At 42.8% G+C, this 22,464-nt stretch overlaps 1 protein-coding gene across 2 annotated transcripts in view; it reads left to right on the forward strand.

Annotated features, from left to right (window-relative positions):
* The first annotated feature begins 4,997 nt into the window (after positions 1–4,997).
* IFNGR1 (interferon gamma receptor 1) overlaps positions 4,998–22,464 on the forward strand; it is a 28,663-nt gene continuing 11,196 nt past the window's right edge. Inside the window, exons 1-2 of one of the 2 annotated variants that reach the window (XM_008263570.5) lie at positions 4,998–5,157; positions 21,794–21,908. In XM_008263570.5, the coding sequence (XP_008261792.2) occupies positions 5,073–5,157; positions 21,794–21,908 (200 nt within the window). In that variant the 5' untranslated portion in view covers positions 4,998–5,072. Of the gene's footprint in view, positions 5,158–5,230; positions 5,447–21,793; positions 21,909–22,464 lie in introns of those variants that run through there. The other variant, XM_051854301.3, reaches the window with a different exon arrangement.

Consider the following 22,464-nt stretch of genomic DNA (forward strand, 5'->3'; position numbering starts at 1 on the left):
GAGCATTGGTGAGTGACAGGGCATTTCCCCCAGGTCTCTGGTGCCGCTGCAGCTGCACTGGGCCTCGAATTCTCCCCAGTGTAAGGGCTCTTCTTTGCATACTCTTCTGCACTTCCACCTTCTGTTCTCGACTTTATGGCTTCTTCTGTTTGCTTTTTTCCCTTCTCCCAGCCACCCTCTTCTCCTCATTGTGATTTATAACTCTCTGAAAGAGAAGTGACCTAGGTTGGTCTGACATTGAATGAGAAAAAAATTCAGCACATTTAACAGAAAACCAACCTAATGATGGGTTATATCAATGAGAATTTATTATTTCCCCCATAACAGAAGTCCAGACACAGAGATTGATTCAGTTGCTCAATACTGACACTGATGACTCAGGCTTTTAATCTTAGGACTCTTTCATTCATATCTGTTGATTTTGCATTCTCAATCTTGTTGCTTCTTGTTTTCAAATTGACTGCTGCAGAACTAGGTATCATTATGCCACATTCAAGGCAAGAAGATTAGAAAAGGATAAAGGCCAGCAAGCTCTCCTATTGTGTCTGATTCTTCTATGAGAAAGAAAATGTTCTCCCACAATGCCCTCAAATGCCCTCCCAATCTCTCTCTTTCTCTCTCTCTCTCTCTCTCTCTCACACAAACACACACACTCACAGAGATGGACAGATCACAATTTGTGTCTCATTGGCCAAAACTAAGGCACATGACTACACTTAGCTGCCACAAAAGTTATAAAAATGAATACTGAGCTTTTACAGGCTCTCTAGTGGGAACAATGAGGAAAGAAGGAGGTTTAGAAATACACCTGCAGCCAGTTAAGAACAGTGTCTGTAGCATGGAGCATCTACTTTAGGTAGTACTCAGAGAAAAGTTATCTACTGAGAGGCTTTGCTGCCTGTGGGGTAGACAGAAGTGATTGGATGTCAGCATGACAGCTAAGAAGAAGTCTGTGTGCAGGGCTTTGTTTAGTAGCAGTATGATGTCCATAAGAAAGGTCTCTAAATTTTCATCACCAACCCAGTTGCAGATTAATGAATCATAAATTGAACTATACCACTTCAATTCTACATCTCTTTACAAGCTTATTTAGTTTATTCATATATGTATTCAGTAAGTTTTAATGAAAAAGATAGGTACTTGCTTGGGTGCAGGGGATATGACAAAGAGGAAAACAAGGAATTTATTTTCTAGTGGAAGACAGAGGCAACTGAAAAGAATTTTATATATCCATATGTTTATAAAGGATTTTTCAAAGAGTACACGGAGATGGATTTGTTTTATTTATTTGAAAGACAGAGTTACAGAGAGAGGTAGAGACAGAGACAGAGGTCTTCCAACCGCTGGTTCACTCCCCAATTGGCCACAACAGCAGAGCTGTGCCGATCCAAAGCCAGGAGCCAGGAGTTTCCTCCGGGTCTCCCATGTGAGTACAGGGGCCCAAGGACTTGGGCCATCTTCTACTGCTTTTCCAGGCCATAGCTGAGAGCTGGATCAGAAGAGGAGCAACCGGGACTAGAACCGGCGTCCATATGGGATTCCGGCACTTCAGGCCAGGGCTTTAAGCCACTGCGCCACAGCACCGGGCCCCGGAGATGGAATTTAAAGATAGAAATTTATTTCAGTGAAAGAAATTTTGAAATTCATGCATACCAAGGGGTCTTTAAAAGTTAGTGGGAAATGACTATTATGAAAAAATGCATGTATTTCAAAATTATGGAGATATGAAATATATATGAAGTATGTTTTATATGGAGATGAAGTTCCCAACAAACTCTCCAGATGGTAAAAAGTGCTTTAATGAAAGGAAGGTAAGGAAAAGGCAGTGCAGAGGTGAAGGCAAGGGCAGAGAGGAGGAGAGCAAGTTTATGGGCTGTAATTCACAGAATAATCAGCTGAATTCAAACTATGTGCTTCAGGTACAGAATTTCAGCTGTCCCCTTTAAAGGAAAGCAAACAGATATTTCTGCTCCTGAGAAAAGGAGGAAGGAAATGTACAGCGCCTGGAGTCAAAATGTATGCACACCCGGTCTTTGTTCTTATTGGGTAAGATTTGTAATTTCTTAAATTACTTATGGCCTGTGAGCTTTCCCTAGGCCTGTGTTGAGTGTGGCACTCAAAATGCAGCCTTATTCCTGAACAGCACTGCAATGGGCACTTGGCTTTGGAATTACCTCTCACCCCACATTTGTTTTCTTTTTTAAAAAAAGATTTATTTATTTATTTGAAAGTCAGAGTTGCACAGAGAGAAAAGGAGAGGCAGAGAGAGAGAGAGAGAGAGAGGTCTTCCATCATCTGGGTCACTCCCTAAATGGCTGCAATGGCTGGAGCTGCGCCGATCCGAAACCAGGAGCCAGGAGGTTCTTCCTGGTCTCCCATGTGGTGCAGGGGCCCAAGACTTGGGCCATCTTCTAATGCTATCCCAGGCCATACAGAGAGCTGGATCAGAAGTGGAGCAACCAGGACTAGAACTGGCACCCATGTGGGAAGCCGGCACTGCAGGCAGCAGCTTTACCTGCTATACCACTGCGCCGGCCCCCACATTTGTTTTCTTGATTTTTAAAAACTCATCAGAGGCCAATGTGGGAACCAACATATACTTGGATATTCTCCAGTCATTAAAAATTGAAAATTTACCAATTGCTTCTGTGTTAGCTATATAAGACTTAAATACTGGACTTATACTGGACTTTAAAATATATTTTATCGCTCTCCCTACCACCTCTCTTAGGATTATGTGATACACCCATATACTCACATCTCTCACATGTATCCATGCTAATTTCCCCTATGTTTCAGGTCACAACAAAACTGTTATTTCCTTTAGAACTGCCTTAAAACCTAGACTAAGTTACATCCCTATTTATGCTCCTTTCCTTGTGCTGCTCTCTTTGGGAACAGTCACCACAATCTTAGTACTTACTTATACAGTATCTTATTTAATGCCTATCTGCTACAGTAGACCATAACTCCCTGAGGGCAGGGACCATGTCTGTCTCGCTCAGATGTATCTCTCAGTATCTACCAATGTCTGACACATGCTGCAATGTTCAATAATTAGTGAATTTATAAACAAATAGCGTTGACCTCCAAACAACTAGCACAGAACCTTGGATGAACAGGTGCTGTGGCAGACCCTGTAATGGTAAAGCTTTGCAGATTCTGCTTTAGGAACAGAAGACGTAGTCCCATGCCCTCATTGTTGCTGACAGTGTTGCTAGTAGACACCCTCTGCTGTCAGCCTTCTTTTGTGGAAAGGGATCACCCCAAGTTCCTTCTCATTCCAGGGGCAGTTTGCACTCAGTGACTCACCAGTGCCCCTCACACCGACTTAGGACACCTCCATGAGGCCATCCCAGGTGCAGAGCCCCTGCAGAAGCCTTGGTTGAGCTGGCATCACAGATCACCTTCTCCCTCTGCTCCTCTCCCTCCATCTCCCTTTCATCCGGGGTCTTATCCTAACAGCATTCCCTAATACATGCCTTGCACCTTAATCTCTACTTCTGAATCTGCTTCTCAGGTATCCCAACCCGTGATGAGTACTATAAAGAGGTCCACAAACGGAAAATCAGGTCTTGTATTATTCCAGAACCTCCCAAACAGCAGGGATCAGTTATTTATTCTTGCAATGACTACAAGGTGCCTTTTGCATAATGGATATCAGAAAAACATCAGAGAAAATATTCATGGCAGACACTATCTGGGACATCGGCATCCTATATGAATCTGGTTTGAATCCCGGCTACTCCACTTCCTATCCAGCTCCCTGCTAATGCACCTGGGAAGGCAATGGGAGATGACCCAAATGTTTGGGTCCCTGAACCCACATGGGAGACCCAGAAGAATCTCCTGACTCCTGGCTTTGGCTTGGCCCAGACCTAGCTGTTGTGGCCATTTGGGGAGTGAAATCAACAGATGGAAGATGGAGGATTTCTCCATCTCTCTCTCTCTCTCTCTCTCTCTCTCTGTAACTCTGCCTTTCAAATCAATAAATATTTAAAAGAGACAGTGTGATGTAGCTGATAATTCCTCGCTAGCTTATAGTGTCTTCATAAGATTCTGCTCTCTAGAATTTTCCTGAATGCTAATGTAATCATGGATTTTTTATCAAGTACTAATTGAATACCAATGATTTCAGCTCTAGGTAGTGAACCTTCTAGAAGGGAGAGAAAATTGACACTAATATGCATATTTTGATACTGGGGAAGGTGGAAAGTGCCATGAAAAAACAGCATGGCAGGGTGAGGGAGAGTGGGCTGCAGCTAGTTTGTGCAAGACTGTGAGAAGCAGAGAACTGAAGTAGGTGAGGTAGTTTGTCATAGGCATGTACAGCACCCATTGAACTGGGAAGGGCAAGGAGCCAAGGCCGCTGGCATGCAGCGGGAGAGACCCGGAATAGCAAATGTGGTCGGAGGCAAGAGTGCAAGAGCTCAGTGAGAGCTGCTTCAGGATCCTCTGTTCGACAGTTAACTGCTGAGAAGAATAAAGCAGCTATAAAGTTGATCTGGGTTATGCCAGTTTATACAAACGGGTTCACTAGTGACGCCTTAGCTTCCGGGGGGCAGGGGCGGGGGAAATGCAGGGATTGGAGGCGGAATTTGAGGACCATTCCTATCCTAAAATCTCCTGCTCCAGGGCGTCCAGAGACCTCTTGGACATCTAATAGGGCCAAACAAGGATTGTGGCCCAATTGTGTTTTAGGCAAAGTTCTGCGACTCCAGGGCACTGCAAAAACAGGAAGAGGAACTGTGGAAGGCAGACCCAAGTCGAAAGAACGTTCCCTTTGCGCCCCAGCGCTTCACCTACCCCGGAGCCCAGGGGACGACCCCACGTCGTTTTGCTTCGTGGGAGCCCTCCTCCGCTGTCTTCCCGCCCGCGCCCCGCCCCTCCGTCCTGACCCCACCCCCGCGGGCACGCCCCGCCCTGGCCACGCCCCCGCCGAGCCGCCCCAGCCCCGCCTCCCACCGCAGCTGGGTACTGGGCCGCGGAAGTGACGCGAGTCCGAGGCCGAAGGGCCCTGCCGCCGGGCTCCCGCAGGCGCTCCGGGGGTCCCGGGGTCCGTCCTTGGCAGAATGGCTCTCCTGGGCCTTCTGCTGCTCCTCACGGCGGCCGGGAGCAGCGCTGGGCTGAGCACCGCGGATCCGGAGCCGTCCTCGGGTACTGTCACTCGCGGCCGGGTGGAGACGGGAGGGAGCGTGGGAGCCGCCCCGACCGGGAAGCCCCGCCCTGCGCCGGCGGCCGCCGGGAAGCTGCGCGGGGTCCCGAGGTTTGCCCACCTGGCGCTCGCCCCTTGGTGGTTGCCAGCGCAGCGCGGCGCGACGCGGGCTTCCGTGCCGTCGGTGCTTGTGACCGGTGATTTCCTCCTCCGCCCTTGACCCCATGGGCGCAGCTCGTAGCTTCAGTGCTTTGTCCCTGGGGTGGACCCGAATGCTAGGGCGGGAGACAGGTGTGTTGTGTCGCGGGCCCACAGGGGCGGTCACCGGTGGCCTTGCGGGAGTCTGCGGGTGCGGGAATGCGTGCGCGCCTAGTGCGTTATGGAGGCGCGGCGCTGAGCCCCTCAGGCTCCCCTAGGCTCCCGGGAAGCGGAGCCCAGGTGGCTTTTCCAACGCTGGGAGGTAAGCGTGGCGCGGAGCTCGGGAGAAATCAGTGAATGCGCTGTGTCTCGCACGTGCACACTGTCTCAGGCTGGAGTGTCATCTTCAGTGTCCAGTTAGTAGCAGCTGCCCGGGAGGCCCGGCCTCCTTAATCCTGGCCGACTCCAGGCCTTGACCATCTGTGTTGTGGCCTCTTCTTCAGCGTCTGGTCCAAGTGCCCCGGTCACACCCAGCCCTTCCTTGGGTCGTGGAGTGCTGGGAAGAAGCGCATCGTGATGACCAAGTTCCTGGTTTCCAGAATCACAGTAACAGCAGCCAAGCGCTGTCAGTGCTACACACTCTTCTAAGTGCTGAACACAGCGACCCCGAAAGGTCGGCGCTATGGATATCTCTGCTTATGCGTGAGCCTTGGAGGCTCGGAGAGGTGTGCCCAGCTAGCAGGGGTCACTGCTGTTCCGTGGGAAGCTCGGTGGTGTGACTCTGGCATCCTAAGTTCGTTTTAACTGCTCAGCTATCTGCCACGTAGGGCAGGTTAGTTGTTCACGTGAGCCGTTGCAAAGACGTTGAGATAAGAACTTGAACTTGGGCAAAGGCTACTGGAAAGCAGAATGAGTGCTTGGTTCTGTTGGGGATGGGGGCGGGGAATCAGGAAAGACTTCACCAAGAAGGTGACCCCAACCTTGGTACCCCGGATGCAGAGAGATTTGTGTGTGCAGGATTACAGGTGGGAAGCAGCATGTTGGATGAGTGGAGTATTTAAGCATTGTCTCATAGACCAAGTGAGTGAGGGTGCAAGGAAACTGGGCTAGCTGCACAGATCACAGATAGGAAACAGTGAAGTGCCTCGCATACCACAGTAAGGGAAAGGAGCAGAGCTCTTGCTAACGGAAGCAAAAAGACAAAAGTATTGGCTCAGAGAATCCAAGAGCTGCTAAGCAGAAAACTAGAGGGCCTCAGGGAGCTAGAACCAGGACTCAAACTGCCAGAATTCACCATTTCTGATTTCTCACTGTCTGGGTGTTGACAGCAGGATCGGTGGACGGTGAGAGCTGCTTATTTTAACGTACTGCAGCTTCCTCCATCCTAACAAAGTTCCAAGGCAAGATTCTGATTTGCCCTGCTGGGTTCGGGTGCCGGCTCCCAAGGGAAAGACATGCCTGCAGGGCGGAAGAGGAGAGGTATTTCTGAAAGAAGACAGGAGCTGAGCCTCCAAAGGACTGTGCCCGCGACGCCTTGTGCAAGGCATTAGGCAGCCACTGGATGCTTTCCCAAAGGGAAATGATGCTATGCAGGATGCAGGATGCCACTGAGAAACCCCAGTTGTCTCATGAAACAGTTTGAGGGTCCATGCAAAGGAGGGAGGCCAATTAGGAGGCCGCTGCCTGCGGGGGAGGCGGCAGTACGGATTGACACGCCCAAGAGGGCGGTCTGAAGGCGTATTCAGCAGGCAGAGGCAGCAGGGCTCTGGTTGACGGCACGTGGGCAGGTAGGGGAAGGATGACTTAGGTTTCTGGGGTGGGCAGAGAGCTAAACCAAGCATCTGGCCCGTCCTGCTGAATTCACGGCCCTCCTTGTTGACCGGAATTTTGCCTGTCCTTCAAGCCTGTCCTGGGAGTGGGATTGCCTGCCTGCCTGCCTCTCTTGGGAGTGGCTTTCTGCTAGCCAGCATTTTATTAAACACAGGTGTCCGTGTTTTGATCGTGTATTTGCAATACAAGAGAACTGCAGAAAGTCTGTGGGGGAAATGAGGTTAAAAAATAAGTTTATTTTGGTGCAAAAAATTTTGAAATCCATGCATAGCTTTTTCATACTACATATTTTTCATGCCGTGTTTAAGGACACGCACATCCATTTCCCTAGATTTTTCACTGCCTTTCCGTAGCTGTGGCTTCCAGTTTGCAGTTGCACTCTGGGTACAGCTGAAGAGCCTTCCTTCCCATAGGGCGCTTGACTGACTTCTGTATTGTGTCAGACCCGCTTCTACACTGTTCTCTCACTTTGGAAGAATGCCCTGCACAGAGATGACATTTGTCCTTGTTTCCTTTGGCTTCCGGTTTTATTTCAGAAATTCAAAGTACCTAAGATCATGCGTTTTCATCATAGTTAGTGAATAGGGCATTACTTTTTTTTTTTCATTTTCTTTTGATTCATACAGACTTTGAAAGATCCATATTTTGGTTCTATATAAAAAAAGTGAACTATCACAACATTAGGCAGCCTACAGCAATATTTCATTATTTTATAAACTCGATGAATAATTAAAGGCTCTGTTTTAGTTGGAGAAAGAATCAGAATGATTTGAACCAGAATCAGATGAATTCCTGACTGAAAGAGGTTGGTTCCTTTTCTTATTAAGGAGCTGTCTTTCTTTTCAGTCATCCCACTGCGTAGTAATCAGAATGCGAGGTATCTGTTTAGCTTTAGAGGGATTATTTATTGTAATCCATTGTTCAGGTTTTGCAGTGGCCAACACAAAATTGTGACAGTGTATGCGAACCAGGCAGCATTACTTTAAGCGGATGCTTATGACAATGAAGTCATCAGAAAACAGTCGTATCAGGGCAGCATCGTGGCACAGCGGGTTAAGCTGCTCCCTGGGGCACTGCATCACATATCAGAGTACAGTTTCAAGTCCCAGCTTTTCTGCTTCTGGTCCAACTCCCTGCTAATGCATCTAGGAATGCAGTGGAAGATGGCCCAAGTACTTGGGCCCCTGAACCCACATGGGAAACCTGGATGGAATTCCTTGCTCTTGGCTTTGGCCTGACCCAGACCTGGCTGTTAAAACCATTTGGAGAATCAGCAGAGAGGGAAGATCTCTCCCTCAATGTATCTGTCTCTCTTTCTCTGTCTCTCCCTTTCTCTGATGCACTGCCTTTCAAATAAATAAATCTTAAAAAAAAAGCGTTATCTTCACTCCACTTTATTTATGACAGTTATTTACCTCTTATTAAAAGATCACAAATAGAAGCCGGCATTGTGGCGTAGAGAGTAAAGCCACCGCCTGCAATGGTAGCATCCCATATGAATGCTGGTTCGAGTTCCAGCTGCTCCACTTCCGATCCAGCTCCCTGCTAACGCACATGGGAAAAGCAGTCAAAGATGGTCCAAGTCCTTGGGCCCCTGCCATCCACATGGGAGACCCAGAAAAAGCTCCTGGCTCCTGGCTTCCACCTGGCCCAGCTCCAATCATGACAGCCGTCTAGGAAGTGAACCAGCAGATGGAAGTTCTCTCTCTCTCTCTGTAATTCTTTCAAATAAATAAATAAAACATTTTAAAAATCACAAAGATCTTTAAGCAGTGTTTCTTAATCAAACCAAGGAAACTTAGCATATTGTCAAGTCTATATAAATTCTCTTAGCCTTTGTTTTCTCATTGGTGAAATATGTATAATGATATTTTATGGTGATTTTCTGAGATAATTAATAAAAAGTTGAGCACATTGCATGTTCTGTAGTAAATGCTTAATATATGTCAGTGATTATCATTTAATAATTTGCACCATTATTTTAACAAATGTATTTTTAAATGTTAAATTGTTTTAGATATATAGGAGAAAGTGTTGGCCTTTTAAAAAACAAACTCATGTAAGTCAATATGAGAACTTTAAAATAGACTCAACAGCTAATGTAGTCTAACACCTTTTTCCTATTTTTGTAAACTGCAAAGCTCTAATTTTGTTTTTCTAATTCCTAAACTATGTCTCAACTTTGAATTAGTCCACAGGGAATTAGTCTTAGGAAATTACCTATTTCATGAACTAGAGTGTCCAGTCCAGTCAGAGTCCATGTCACACCAAACCAAGCTAGATGAAATCAGACTAATAGGAGCAAGAATAAAATGCTGGGTTTCAGGTCAGAAAAAGTATCAGAGCACATTTGTATCTGATAAGCCTTAGCTTGGGGGTGGTTTGATTGAAAGATATTGCAAGGGGCAAGGGGCGGGAGTTAATTCATTCCCAGGTCAGTGTAAACCCTCAGTATGCCTAGTTTTGAGAGAGAGAGAATTTCATTTACATCTCCTGCATCACTTTTGGGCTCCACATTTTAAGAGAAAGAAAGAGAGTGAGTGATAAACCAAAACTGGGCCTGAAGTCCAAAGACTGAAGCTCCACTCTGGGGATCTTGACCCAGCTGTGGAACCTTGATAAAGAGTAAGAAAGAGACCTGAGGGGCCGGTGCTGTGGCTTATCAGGTAAAGCCACTGCCTGCAGTGCCGGTATCTTACATGGGTGCTGGTTTGAGTCCCGGCTGCTCCACTTCTGATCCAGCTCTTTGCTATGGCCTGGGAAAGCAATAGAAGATGGTTCAAGTGCTCAGGGACCTTCACCTGCATGGGAGATCCGGAAGAAGCTCCTGGCTTCGGGTCAGCCCAGCTCCAGCCACTGCAGCCATTGCGGCCATCTGGGGAGTGAACCAGCAGATGGAAGACTGACTCACTTTCTCTCTCTCCCTCTCTCCCTCTCTCTCCCCCCCCTCCTCTGTATATGTGTGTGTGTGTGTGTGTGTCTGTAACTCTTTCAAGTAAATAAATAAATCTAAAAAAAGAGAGAGACCTGAATTATTTCAGGCACCCTCATCAAACCCTTGGATTTGAACCTACCTTTTTCTGATGATACATGAAAATAGTAGAAGGAAGTAGAAACGGACTGTTTTTCCTTTTGTTTCACAAGATGGTCAACATAGAATTCCTTTCAAAGCTCCGAAATGATAAGATATATCAGTTAAAGTCTTGGAATATCTGGAACATCATGTGTAAAAATGATCGAATGTCCTGATTCATCTTAAATCCAGGGGGAATGTTCTCCTTACTAAGATGAAAGTTGGAAAGCATTTTTTTTTAAATATCACTTCACCAGCACTATCAAGCCAGTCAGGATGACAATAACTCATATTGTAATTGTAAATACTCATGTATTATAACAAAGCCACAAAAACCCTGATCTGATAGTTTTCAGGTTTTCTGTCTGGATTACTCATGTCTTTCTTAGTTTGTAGTATCAAAAAAAAAAAAAAAAAAAAACCTTTTGTGAAAATGCACATGGCCCCATACCTTTAACATGGGACAGATGTTAGAGCTTTTCTCTGAGAGTTGTTCATTCAGAAAAGGGCCAAGATACTTCTATCGGGAGCATTTTTGTTTTTAAATTTTTACTTATTTATTTGAGAGGCAGAGAGAGAGTACATGAGAGTGAGCACTCCCATCTACTGGTTTACAACCCAGATGTGCACAACAGCTAGAGCTACCCAACTAAGCCAGGAACCTGAAACTCAATCCAGGTCTACCACATGGGTGGCAGGGACCCACTCCTGAGCCATCCCCTGCTGCCTCCCGGGATGTGCATTAACAGGAAACGGGAATCTGGAGCAGAGCTCGGACTCAGAGCCAGGCACTCTGATATGGGCAGCAGGCATCCTAGGCAGCATCTCAACACCTAGGGTGAACGCCACCACCCCCACCCCCCTTGAGTTGTAGAGTCAGACGACTTAACCCAGAGGAACAGCTTAGTGACTGGCCCTGCTGCCCTTCTATGTGCTCCCTCAGTTAGTTCTTCCCATAGAGATGTTGGGCAGCAGATTGCCCTGTCGGGGTCTGTCGTCAGTAGCTCCATTCTGCATATGTGTACAGTCTTTGTATGTTTGTGAGTTAAAGTAGGTAATGAACTCCTCACCCCTGGGTCAAAGGTTGTGGGGTGGCGCACAGGTGACAGCGCTATGCTCCCCCATCCAAGCAGAGCAAATCGCCTGTGTCTTCAGACTATAATCTACAGGTGTCTGTCGATTGTCCCCTCCCTTCATAGCAGTTACTGCAGAGCTGTGTGGGTTGCTGTGGTCCTGGCTGTCACATTGCTCCATCACCTGCTGATCTTCACCCATCCTCTCTGTCCTCTCCCTTGCTCTTTGTTCATATCCTGTGTCTCCTGGCTTACCAACTTGCTGAGAGAACACGTGGCTCTTCCCAGAACTCTCCTTCTTTTCCACAATGTAATTAGAATGTTAGGAAAAGCTGATTCTGCTTTCCCGTGTTTGGTTCTATTAAATCCTCAACTGTGAGATCTGGAGTTTTGTGAATTAGACCTTAAAGTGTACAGATAAAATACACCAAGTAATTCTGAACCCATTTACAAAAGCAGCATGAGTTACATGAAACTGCATCTGAGCATTTACAATTAATTGGAAAATTGTAAAGTTATTTACAAAATCACTCTCTGTAAACTCCACAGATATTTGCTGTTTCCACAAATATGTTTACTTATACAATGTAATTATATGATTAGAAGTTTATTGTAATCCTTAATTAGCTTAATCTGAATATGAAACTATTTAAACTTCAAGTTAACAAAATTCTAGAAACTTAATGGGAAAGTTACTCATGTGTTTATCACGTGATTTTTGGCAAAGGCAACCACAACCAGCTACATGTCTAGTAACTGCATGATTTTTCTTCTGGTAACATTAAAACCACAAGTTTTATCTACGGGGGTAAATAACCAAAAGTTTCTCTTTTAATCCTGTACTTGTTTCTGTCTGCTATAATTCACTGAAGCCTCTTTGTCCTACTACCATCTGTCTTGATTGTTTTGAAAGCTGTGATTTTTGTCCTTGCCGTAATCTAACCATTGTCAGACTTTTATCTAAATAATGGGAAACACAATTGGATTCCTTTTAAACACCAATGTAATACTGCACAAGTCTCCGCTTGTTTGCGGCTTTATAAGGTATGTTTCAAGGGCGGCTTCCTAATTACAAATGCACTTTATCTGATATTCAGTTGTGTAGATTGGCTTTTGTTGGTCTTTTCTCAAAGGAATTTAGCATTGAGTATGTACAATTGTAAAGTCATTTCTATTGGGAATAATTTTTTTTTTGACAGGCAGAGTGGACAGTGAGAAAGAGAGAGACAGAGAGAAAGGTCTTCCTTTGCCGTTGGTTCACCCTCCAATGGCCAATGTGGCCGGCGCACTGCGGCCTGCGCACCGCGCTGATCCGAAGCCAGGAGCCAGGTGCTTATCCTGGTCTCCCATGTGGGTGCAGGGCCCAAGGACTTGGGCCATCCTCCACTGCACTCCCTGGCCACAGCAGAGAGCTGGACTGGAAGAGGGGCAACCAGGACAGAATCCGGCGCCCCAACCGGGACTAGAACCCGGTGTGCCAGCGCCGCGAGGCAGAGGATTAGCCTGTTGAGCCACAGCGCCGGCAAGTATATACAATTGTAAAGTCATTTCTGTTGGGAATAATTTAAAAGAGGGGCTTAAAAGGAAGTGAAGGGCTGCTATTGTTGAAAATTGGAAGAATGAGCATTCTTGTGTTGTAGTAGCAGAAAGCTTGGCAACACTATTGCCTTCATAGCCATATTGTATTGTGGCATGTAGAAAATGTGCCTGATGAGCTGTAATCTAGCTCCCAAGAGCTCAGACAAAGTGGTGAAGGCCCTACTTTCTGCTTTTTTAAAAATTTTTATTTAAGTTATACAAGTTCCATGTATTTCATATGTACAGATTTAGGAACATAGGGATACTTTCCCCTTTACCCTCCCTCTCATCCAAGCTCCAATCCTTCTCCTCTTCCCTCTCACATACCAACTCTTAATTTTTTCAAAGGTTTCAGTTTACTTAATGATTGTATAGTTAACCCTACACTAAGTAAAAGAGCTTAACAAATATTATGAAGAAAAAAAAAACACTATTCCTCCACAGAAGAGACAAGGGCTGCAAACAATTATCAAATCTCAAAATATCCATTTCATTTCATTTCTAAACATTATATTTTAGGTACTCTATTAGTTACCCTGAATCAGGGAAACAGTGATATCTGTCTTTTTGGGACTGGCTTATTTCACAAAGAATAATGGTTTCCAGTTGCAACCATCTTGTTGTAAAAGACAGGATTTCATTTTTTATAGCTGAGTAGTACTCCATAGTGTATATATAGCATAATTTCTTTCTCTAGTCAACAGTTGATGGACATCTGGGTTGATTCCATATCTTAGCTATTATGAATTATGCTGCAGTGAACATGGGAGTACAGATAACTTTCAGATGCTGATTACCTTTTGGTTTGGTTAAATTCCCAGGAGTGGGATGGCTGGGTCATATGGTAGGTCTATATTCAGAATTCTGAGTTATCCTCATACTTTCTTGCATAATGGCTTTACCAGTTTGCATTCCCACCTACAGTGGATTAAGGTACTTTTTTCCCCACATCGTTAGCAACATTTTTGTTTGTTGATTTCTGTATGAGGGCCATTCTAACTGGAGTGAGGTGAATCCTCATTGTGATTTTGATTTGCATTTCCCTGATGGCTAGTGATCCTGAGCATTTTTTCAAGTGTTTTTTGGCCATTTTAATTTCCTCTCTTGAAAAATACCTGCTCAAGTCCTTTGCCCATTTCTTAACTGGATTATTTGTTTTATTATTCTTGAGCTTCTTGAGCTCTTTATAGATTCTAGATGTTAACCCTTTATCAATTGTGTTGTTTGCAGATATTTTCTCCCATTCTGTCAGTTGCCTCTTCATTTTCCTGAGTGTGTCTTTTGCAGTGCAGAAGCTCCTCAGTTTGATGTAATCCCACTTGTTAATTTTGGTTTTGATTGCCTGTGCTTCTGGAGACTTTTCAAGAAATCTTTGCCTATGCCAATGTCTTGCAGAGTTCCCCAGTGTTCTCTAGTAATTTGATGGTATCAGGTTGTAGATTTAGGTCTTTGATCCATTTTGAGTGGATTTTTATATGAGGTGTAAGGTATAAGTCTAGTTTCATACTTCTGAACATGGAGATCCAGTTTCCCCAGCACCATTTGTTGAAGCAACTGTCCTTGATCCGTGGATTGATTTTAGCTCCTTTGTAAAAGGTAAGTTGGTTGTAGATGTGTGGATTGATTTCTGAAGTTTCTATTCTGTTCCATTGGTCTACCTGACTGTTTCTGTGCCAGTACCAGGCTGTTTTGATTATAACTACCCTGTAGTATGTCTTGAAATTAAGTATTGTGATGCCTCCAGCTTTCTTTTTGTTGTATAAGATTGCTTTAGCTATCCAGGGTCCCTTGTGCTTCCATATGAATTTTTTTTTTTTTTTGACAGGCAGAGTGGACAGTGAGAGAGAGAGAGAGACAGAGAGAAAGGTTTTCCTTTGCCGTTGGTTCACCCTCCAATGGCCGCCGCGGCCAGTGCACTGTGGCCGGCGCACGGTGGTGATCCAAAGGCAGGAGCCAGGTACTTATCCTGGTCTCCCATGGGGTGCAGAGCCCAAGTACTTGGGCCATCCTCCACTGCACTCCCGGGCCACAGCAGAGAGCTGGCCTGGAAGAGGGGCAACCGGGACAGAATCCGGCGCCCTGACCAGGACTAGAACCCGGTGTGCCGGTGCCGCAAGGCGGAGGATTAGCTTAGTGAGCCGCGGCACCAGCCTTCCATATGAATTTTAGCATGATTTTTTTCTAGATCTACAAAGAATGTCATTGGTATTTTGATTGGGATTGAATTGAACCTTTAGATTGCTTTTTGTTTGTTTTTTGACAGGCAGAGTGGACAGTGATAGAGAGACAGAGAGAAAGGTCTTCCTTTGCCGTTGGTTCACCCTCCAATGGCTGCCGCAGCCAGCACGCTGCGGCCGGCGCACCATGCTGATCCGATGGCAGGATCCAGGTACTTCTCCTGGTCTCCCATGGGGTGCAGGGCCCAAGCACTTGGGCCATCCTCCACTGCACTCCCTGGCCACAGCAGAGAGCTGGCCTGGAAGAGGGGCAACCGGGACAGAATCCGGTGCCCCGACCGGGGCTAGAACTTGGTGTGCCAGCACCGCAAGGTGGAGGATTAGCCTAGTGAGCCACGGCGCCAGCCCTAGATTGCTTTTAATAGTATGGACATTTTGATGATGTTGATTTTTCCAATCCATGAACATGGAAGATTTTTCCATTTTTTACTGTGTTTCTATTTATTTCTTTAGTGTTTTGTTATTTTCATCGTAAAGATCTTTGATATCCTTGGTTAAATTTATTCCAAGGTATTTAATTCTTTTTGGAGCTATTGTGAATGGGGCTAATCTTAAAAGTTCTTTCTCAACCAAGGCTCCTGATTTTTATGTATTGATTTTATATCCTGCCACTTTACCAAACTCTTTTATGTGAGCCAATAGTTTCTCGGTAGAGTCTTTTGGATCCTCTGCATATAGAATCTTGTCATCTGCAAATAGGAATAGTTGATTTCCTCCTTTCCAGTTTGTATCCCTTTGATTTATTTTTCCTACATAATGGCTCTGGCTAAAACTTCCAAGAATAAATTAAATAGCAATGGTGAGAGTGGGCATCCTTGCCTGGTTGGGGATCTCAGTAGGAACGCTTCCAGCTTTTCCCCATACAGTAGGATGCTGGCCATGGGTTTGTCTTAAATTGCCTTGATTGTATTGAGGAATGTTATTTCTCTACCCAATTTGCTTAAGGTTTTCATCATGAAAGGATGTTGTATTTTAACAAATGCTTTCTCTGTATCTATTGAAATAAGCTTATGATATTTGTTCTTCAGTTTGTTAATGTGACATATCACATTTACTGAGTTACAAGTGTTGAACCATCCCTGTATATCAGGAATAAATCCCACTTAATCCAAGTAAATGATCTTTCTGATGTGTTGTTCAATTCAGTTTGCTAGTATTTTATTGAAGATTTTTGTATCTATGTTCACCAGGGATGTTGCTCTATAGTTCTCTTTCTCTATTGTATTTTTTTTTTTCTGTTTAGGAATTACTCCTTCATAGAAGGAGTTTGGGAGGATTCCCTCCCTCTGAATTGTTTTGTACAGTTTCAGAAGAATTGAAATTTGTCCTTCTTTATTTTTTTTAAACTTTTATTTAGTAAATATAATTTTCCAAAGTACAGTTTATGGATTACAATGGCTTTTTCCTCCCCATAACTTCCCCTCCCACCCGCACCCCTCCCATCTCCCACTCCTTCTCCCATTCCATTCACATCAAGATTCATTTTCAATTCTCTTTATATACAGAAGATCGATTTAGTATATATTAAGTAAAGATTTCATCAGTTTGCACTCACACAGAACATAAAGTGTAAAATACTGTTTGAGTACTAGTTATAGCATTAATTCACATTGGACAACACATTAAGGACAGAGATCCCATATAAGGAGTAAGTACACTGTGACTCCTGTTGTTGACTAAACAATTTGACACTCTTGTTTATGGCATCAGAAATCTCCTCAAGTCATGAGTTTCCAAGGCTGTGGAAGCCTTTTGAGTTCGCTGACTTCGATCTTATTTAGACAAGGTCATAGTCAAAGTGGAAGTTCTCTCCTCCCTTCAGAGAAAGCTACCTCCTTCTTTGATGGCCCATTCTTTCTACTGGGATATCACTCTCAGAGATTTTTCATTTAGGTGTTTTTTTGTTTGTTTTTTTGTTTTTGTTTTTGTTTTTCGTTTTTGCCAGACTGTCTTGGCTTTCCATGCCTAAAATACTCTCATGGGCTCTTCAGCCAGATCCGAGTGCCTTAAGGGCTGATTCTGAGGCCAGAGTGCTGTTTAGGGCATCTGCCATTCTGAAATTAGTCCTTCTTTAAATGACTGGTAGAATTCAGCAGTGAAGCCATCTGGTCCTGGGCTTTACTTTATTGAGAGGGTCTTTATTACTGATTCAGTTTCCATCTTGTTTATTGTTCCATTTCAGTTTCTGTGTCTTCAAAACTCATTTTTGTTAAATTATAGGTGTCCAGGAATCTATCCATTTCTTCTAGGTTTCCAAAATTCTTGGCATACAGCTCTTTGTGGTATAGTAATTCCTGATGATTCTTTTTCTTTCTGTGGTATCTGTTGTTACATTTCATTTTTCATCTCTCATTCTGTTGATTTGGTTCTTCTCCCTCTATTTTGGCTGGTTGGGCCAATGGTATATCAGTTTCATTTATTTTTTCAAACACCAGCTCTTCATTTCACTGATTTTTTTTATGTTTTTTGTTTTAGTTTTGTTTTATTTCTTCTGTAATTTTAATTTTTTCTTTCTTCCTACTAATGTGGGGTTTGGTTTATTGTTGTTTGTGTAGGTCCTTGAAATGCATTGATAGCTCATTCATTTGATGCCTTTCCAATTTCTTCATGTAGGTACCAATTCCTGTGAACTTCCCTCTTAATACTGTTTCAGCTGTATCCCGTAAGTTTATTTTTTTAAGATTTATTTATTTATTTGAAAGGCAGATTTACAGAGAGGCAGAGGCAGAGACAGAGAGAGAAAGAGAAAGAAAGGGAGAGAGAGAGAGAGAGAGAGAGAGGTCTTCCACCCTCTGGTTCACTCCCCCAACAGCTGCAACCATCAGAACTGCGGGAATCCAAAGCTTCTTCCAGGTCTCCCACATGGGTGCAGGGGCCCAAAGACTTGGGCCATCCTCTACTGTTTTCCCAGGCCACAGCAGAGAGCTGGATCAGAAGTGGAGCAGCCAAGACTCAAACCAGTGCCCATATGGGATGCCAGCACTGCAGGCAGCAGCTTACCCACTATGCCACAGCGCCACCCCCTCCGATAAGTTTACATATGATGTATTGTCATCTTCGTTTGTTTCCAGAAATTTTTTTGACTTCTCAAAAGATTTTTTGATTCTTTGATTTCTTGTATGACCCACTGTTCATTCAAGAACATGTTGTTCAGTCTTCATGTGTTTGCATATGATCTGGAGATTCTTGATTGTTATTTCCAGCTTCATTCCATTGTGACCAGAGAAGAAGTATGGTATGATGTGATTTTTTTTTTGAATCTGCTGAGACTTACTTTATGGCCTACCATAAGGTCTGTCCTAAAGAAAGTTCCATGTGCTGGTGAGAAGAATGTGTATTCTGCTACTGTGGAGTGAAAAGTTAAGGCTGTTTGGTCCATAGTCTAGAATAGCTTTGTTGTTTCTTTGTTGATTTTCTGTCTAGTTGATCAGTCCACTGATGAAAGTGGGGTGTTGAAGCTTCCAGTATTTTTTTAATTGGTGTCTCTCTATAAATTCATTCACATTTCTTTTAAATAGCCAGGCTCCCTGTAATTGAGTGAATATACATTTATTATAGTCAGATCTTCCTGCTGAATTGATCTCTTAATCATTACGTAGTGCCCTTTGTCTCATTCAACAAGTTTTGTGTTAAAGTCTATTTTGTCTGCTATTAGGATGGCAACACCTGCCCTTTTTTGCTTTCCATTAGTATGGAATATCTTTTTCTACCCTTTCACCATCAGTCTGCATGTATCTTTGTTGGTGAGATCTGTTTCCTATAGGCATCAAATAGATGGATCTTGTTTTTTATTCCATTCAGCCAGTCTGTATCTTTCAACTGGAGAGTTGAGGCCATTTATATTCAAGGTGAGTATTGATAAATGACAACTTGGCCCTGCCATTTTTCCATAAATACTCCTGTTGTTTACTTTGCATTTCTTTTGTACTTTTACTGGAGGATTTTCTGCCTTCACAGTCTTTTATAATCATGGTTATTTTCCTGTGTTTCTGTGTGTAGCACATCCTTAAGCATCTTTTGTATTGGATGAGCGATGACAAATTCTTTTAATATCTGTTTGTTTTTGAAGGCCTTTATTTCATCTTCATTAATAAATGAGAGATTTGCAGGAACAGTATTCTGGGTTGACAGTTTTTTTCCCTTAAGACTTAGACTATATCTTGCATTCTCTTCTAGCTTGTAGGGTTTCTGATGAGAAGTCAGCTGTGAGTCTAATTGGAGATCCTCTGAACATAATCTGGCACTTCTCTTGTGCACATTTTAGAAACTTTTCTTTTTGTTTTACTGTTGAAAGTTTGACTACAGTGTGTCATGGCTAAGATCTTTTCTGGTCCTGTTAGCGTTCTGTGTGCTTCCTCTGCTTGGATGTCTGCTCTTAATCTGGTAGCAAAATTATATTTATTTGCATGAGTGTTATTTTCTATTAATGTTGAATTGAATCCTAGAGTCGGAAGTGGTTTTTATTTCTACCTAAACTATGAATTGTGAACTTTTGGGGACTAGATTGTTACAGGAAATTGACGTGCAAACATACCACAGTGGTATGCATACATACCACGGCTATGTATGGCTATAGGAACTCTTATCAAAACCAGAAGAGAGGAGCCAGGGCTATCTGGCAGGACCAGGGCTTTGTAGTTCACCTGTAAGGAAGATGCTTAGAGAACCAAAGGTAACAGGCACCAACAGTCATCAGCAGTGTTTTAGGAAACCTAAGTAGAAAAGTGTCTGGTTATTGCCCACAGAAAAGTCCAGTCAGTAATGTGCAAAATATTTGAATCTAGGAGACACCCCCACCCCCAGCCAGCTTCATAATCTCAACCTTTTTTGTGCAAATTATTCTACTACTTTGGTAAATAAAATGGAAGTTGGGTATTTTGGCAGTAACCAAATCTCATCTGGGGGGCATGAGATACACAGTATTGGTCTAAAATAGTCTTTCCCTCTAAATACATAGATACAGAAACACACCCCTTAAATTATGACTGTCAAAAACCAGATTTCTCAGCCTTGGCACTGTTGGCATTTGCGACTTGGCTGTTTTCTGTTGTAGAGAATTGCTCTGTCTCCTGTAGGATATTTAGTAGGATCCCTGACCTCTATGTTCTAGGTGTCAGTCTTACCAACCCCCTCCAGATTGTGAGAACTAGAAATGTCTGCAGACATTGCCTAATGTACCCTTGCCAAGAACCACTGCCGTAAAGGAGAAAAAAAAATTACTAGAAAAAAATTTGTATATAGTTCACGTTATCTACATGGATGATTCTTGGTTCACGTTCTGCTTTGAAAAGATAATACATATGCTAAATAACCATAAACTAAAGCAATGTGCCAGTGTGTACTTGACAATTAGAACTTTAGTTTTTGGACAAGTGTAGTTGCCATCAACAGGAAGCCAGTATCTTACATATATGATGTTAATACAATCAGGAAAGTACCCAGGATTTTTAATGTCCAACTCAAGAAATATTTTTCTCACTAAAGCAGTCCACTTGTTAGAAACCTGCAATCATTTTTATCATCCAAGGAGCATGAAAAAAATACATAAAATTCTGGTGCTCTCACGATTATTGAGGATGATGATAAGTTATATTTAGAAACTACTATGCTTGGCTACATTGCCAGTTATTTATTCGTTTTTACATCAGTAAATCATATTTAATAAAATTTTCCAGCTTGGTAGGGTTGAATGACCTTAAATTTGGGGTCCTATGACTAACTCTGTCCACACCTTCTTGTTAATGAAGAAATGAAGGGAAGGGGTGAGATGTGTGTGTTCAGTTTTGCAAGAAGTGGTGGACGAACAGAGGAAAATGGCTGCTTTTGATAAGTAGATTATAGTTTTGTTAGTGTCTGATTAAAGATGTTAAAATGACTTCTACCTCTTCCCTAGTGAGTCTTCCAAGTTTCATCAACAAAGATTTTCCAAAATAGTTTATAAGAACAAAGACAGGAAAGATGTTTTATAAAAAGCCCTATAATATCTCAAAGAGCAAAATTTTGACACAACTGAAATGGTCAAAGGCTCTTGCAGTCAATCTTTAGACATTTATGGCTGTGCTATCAACAGGGCCTTCAAGATATAATAGTACTAGATATAGGGTTGAGAGCCTGTTGATATTTAAGAATGAGACTGGCCCATCCTTGTCATAGCCAGTTCTTTAGGCATTGGATATAGTATGTGGCATCAAATATGAAAGATTGTAGTGATTAAGTGAATTGAGAATTATTATTATAATAAGCAATGCATTTATTTATAAAAACTTCTAAAAGATTCTGGAAATTCATTGCATCAGGTTGAGCATTCTTAATCAAGAAGTAAGAAATCTGAAATGCTCAGAAAACTAAAACTTCTTGAGCAACAGTTCAAAAAGTTTCAGATTTTGAAAAATTTCAGATTGCAAATTTTCAGATTAGGAATACTCAGCTATGCCCAAATATTTCAGTGCATAAGCATTTCAAATAAAGGAATGTAACATGCATTTATTTCCCTTATATCACAATGATGCTTCTATAATTTAAAATGAATCAACACATTTCTATATATTTTTAATAAAATAATTTTCTAGGAATCCATTCTTAATTTAAATAATCTTAGCATGAATTCCACATTTCTTCACATACACAAATTTGACTAAAATAGCATCTTACAATAAGGCTTTGTAATGTTAATAGTTTCTTACCATTTTGCTTTTTGAATCTCTTGCAGTGCCTAAGCCAACCAGTGTTACAGTTGAGTCCTATAACTTGAACCCAGTCCTGTATTGGGAGTACCAGAACATGCCAAAGACCCCTGTTTTTACTGTTCAAGTGAAGACCTATGAGTAAGTGTTGCTCTTTTATGCCTGTGCTTCTATCTGAGCCCTCACCTATTCTGTCAACTCTTTGTGGTCCTCCCATCATCCTTCCCTCCCATGTGGCAGAACTTCCTGAACTACTTACAGAATTCCAGATTGGTAAAGTTGTAATTACATCTTGCACAATACTTCCTGCCTCCTATTTCTTCTTCCTGTCAAAATCCAAGTAGAGAAGCACCACTAACTTGTGAAATTTTAAGGCATGATAAACAAAGCTGATAGGCAAGATGTCATCTTCCTCTAGTGAGTGTGTAGGAGAGTGTGTGTGTGGGTGTATGTTTTTTAGTAGAAAGCTATAAAATTCAAACAAAAAATTTTTAAAACTGTTAGGAGTCTTTGAAATGTGTTTGATTCTATAATTAAGTAATATCTCTCCTAATGCAATCTAGAGTTGTTTAAAAAGCAGTTTTAAAAACAGATATGATTTGTAGAAGACCTATATTTTGAATTGAACACCTTCATTGTAAAGGAGTTTGTATTTCAGTTGACCTTTGAACAACACAGGTTAGAACTGCATGATTCT

The sequence above is a fragment of the Oryctolagus cuniculus genome, chromosome 5 (genome assembly GCF_051225735.1).
Source record: "Oryctolagus cuniculus isolate XC-2025 breed Fujian yellow rabbit chromosome 5, ASM5122573v1, whole genome shotgun sequence".
Lineage (NCBI taxonomy): Eukaryota > Metazoa > Chordata > Mammalia > Lagomorpha > Leporidae > Oryctolagus > Oryctolagus cuniculus.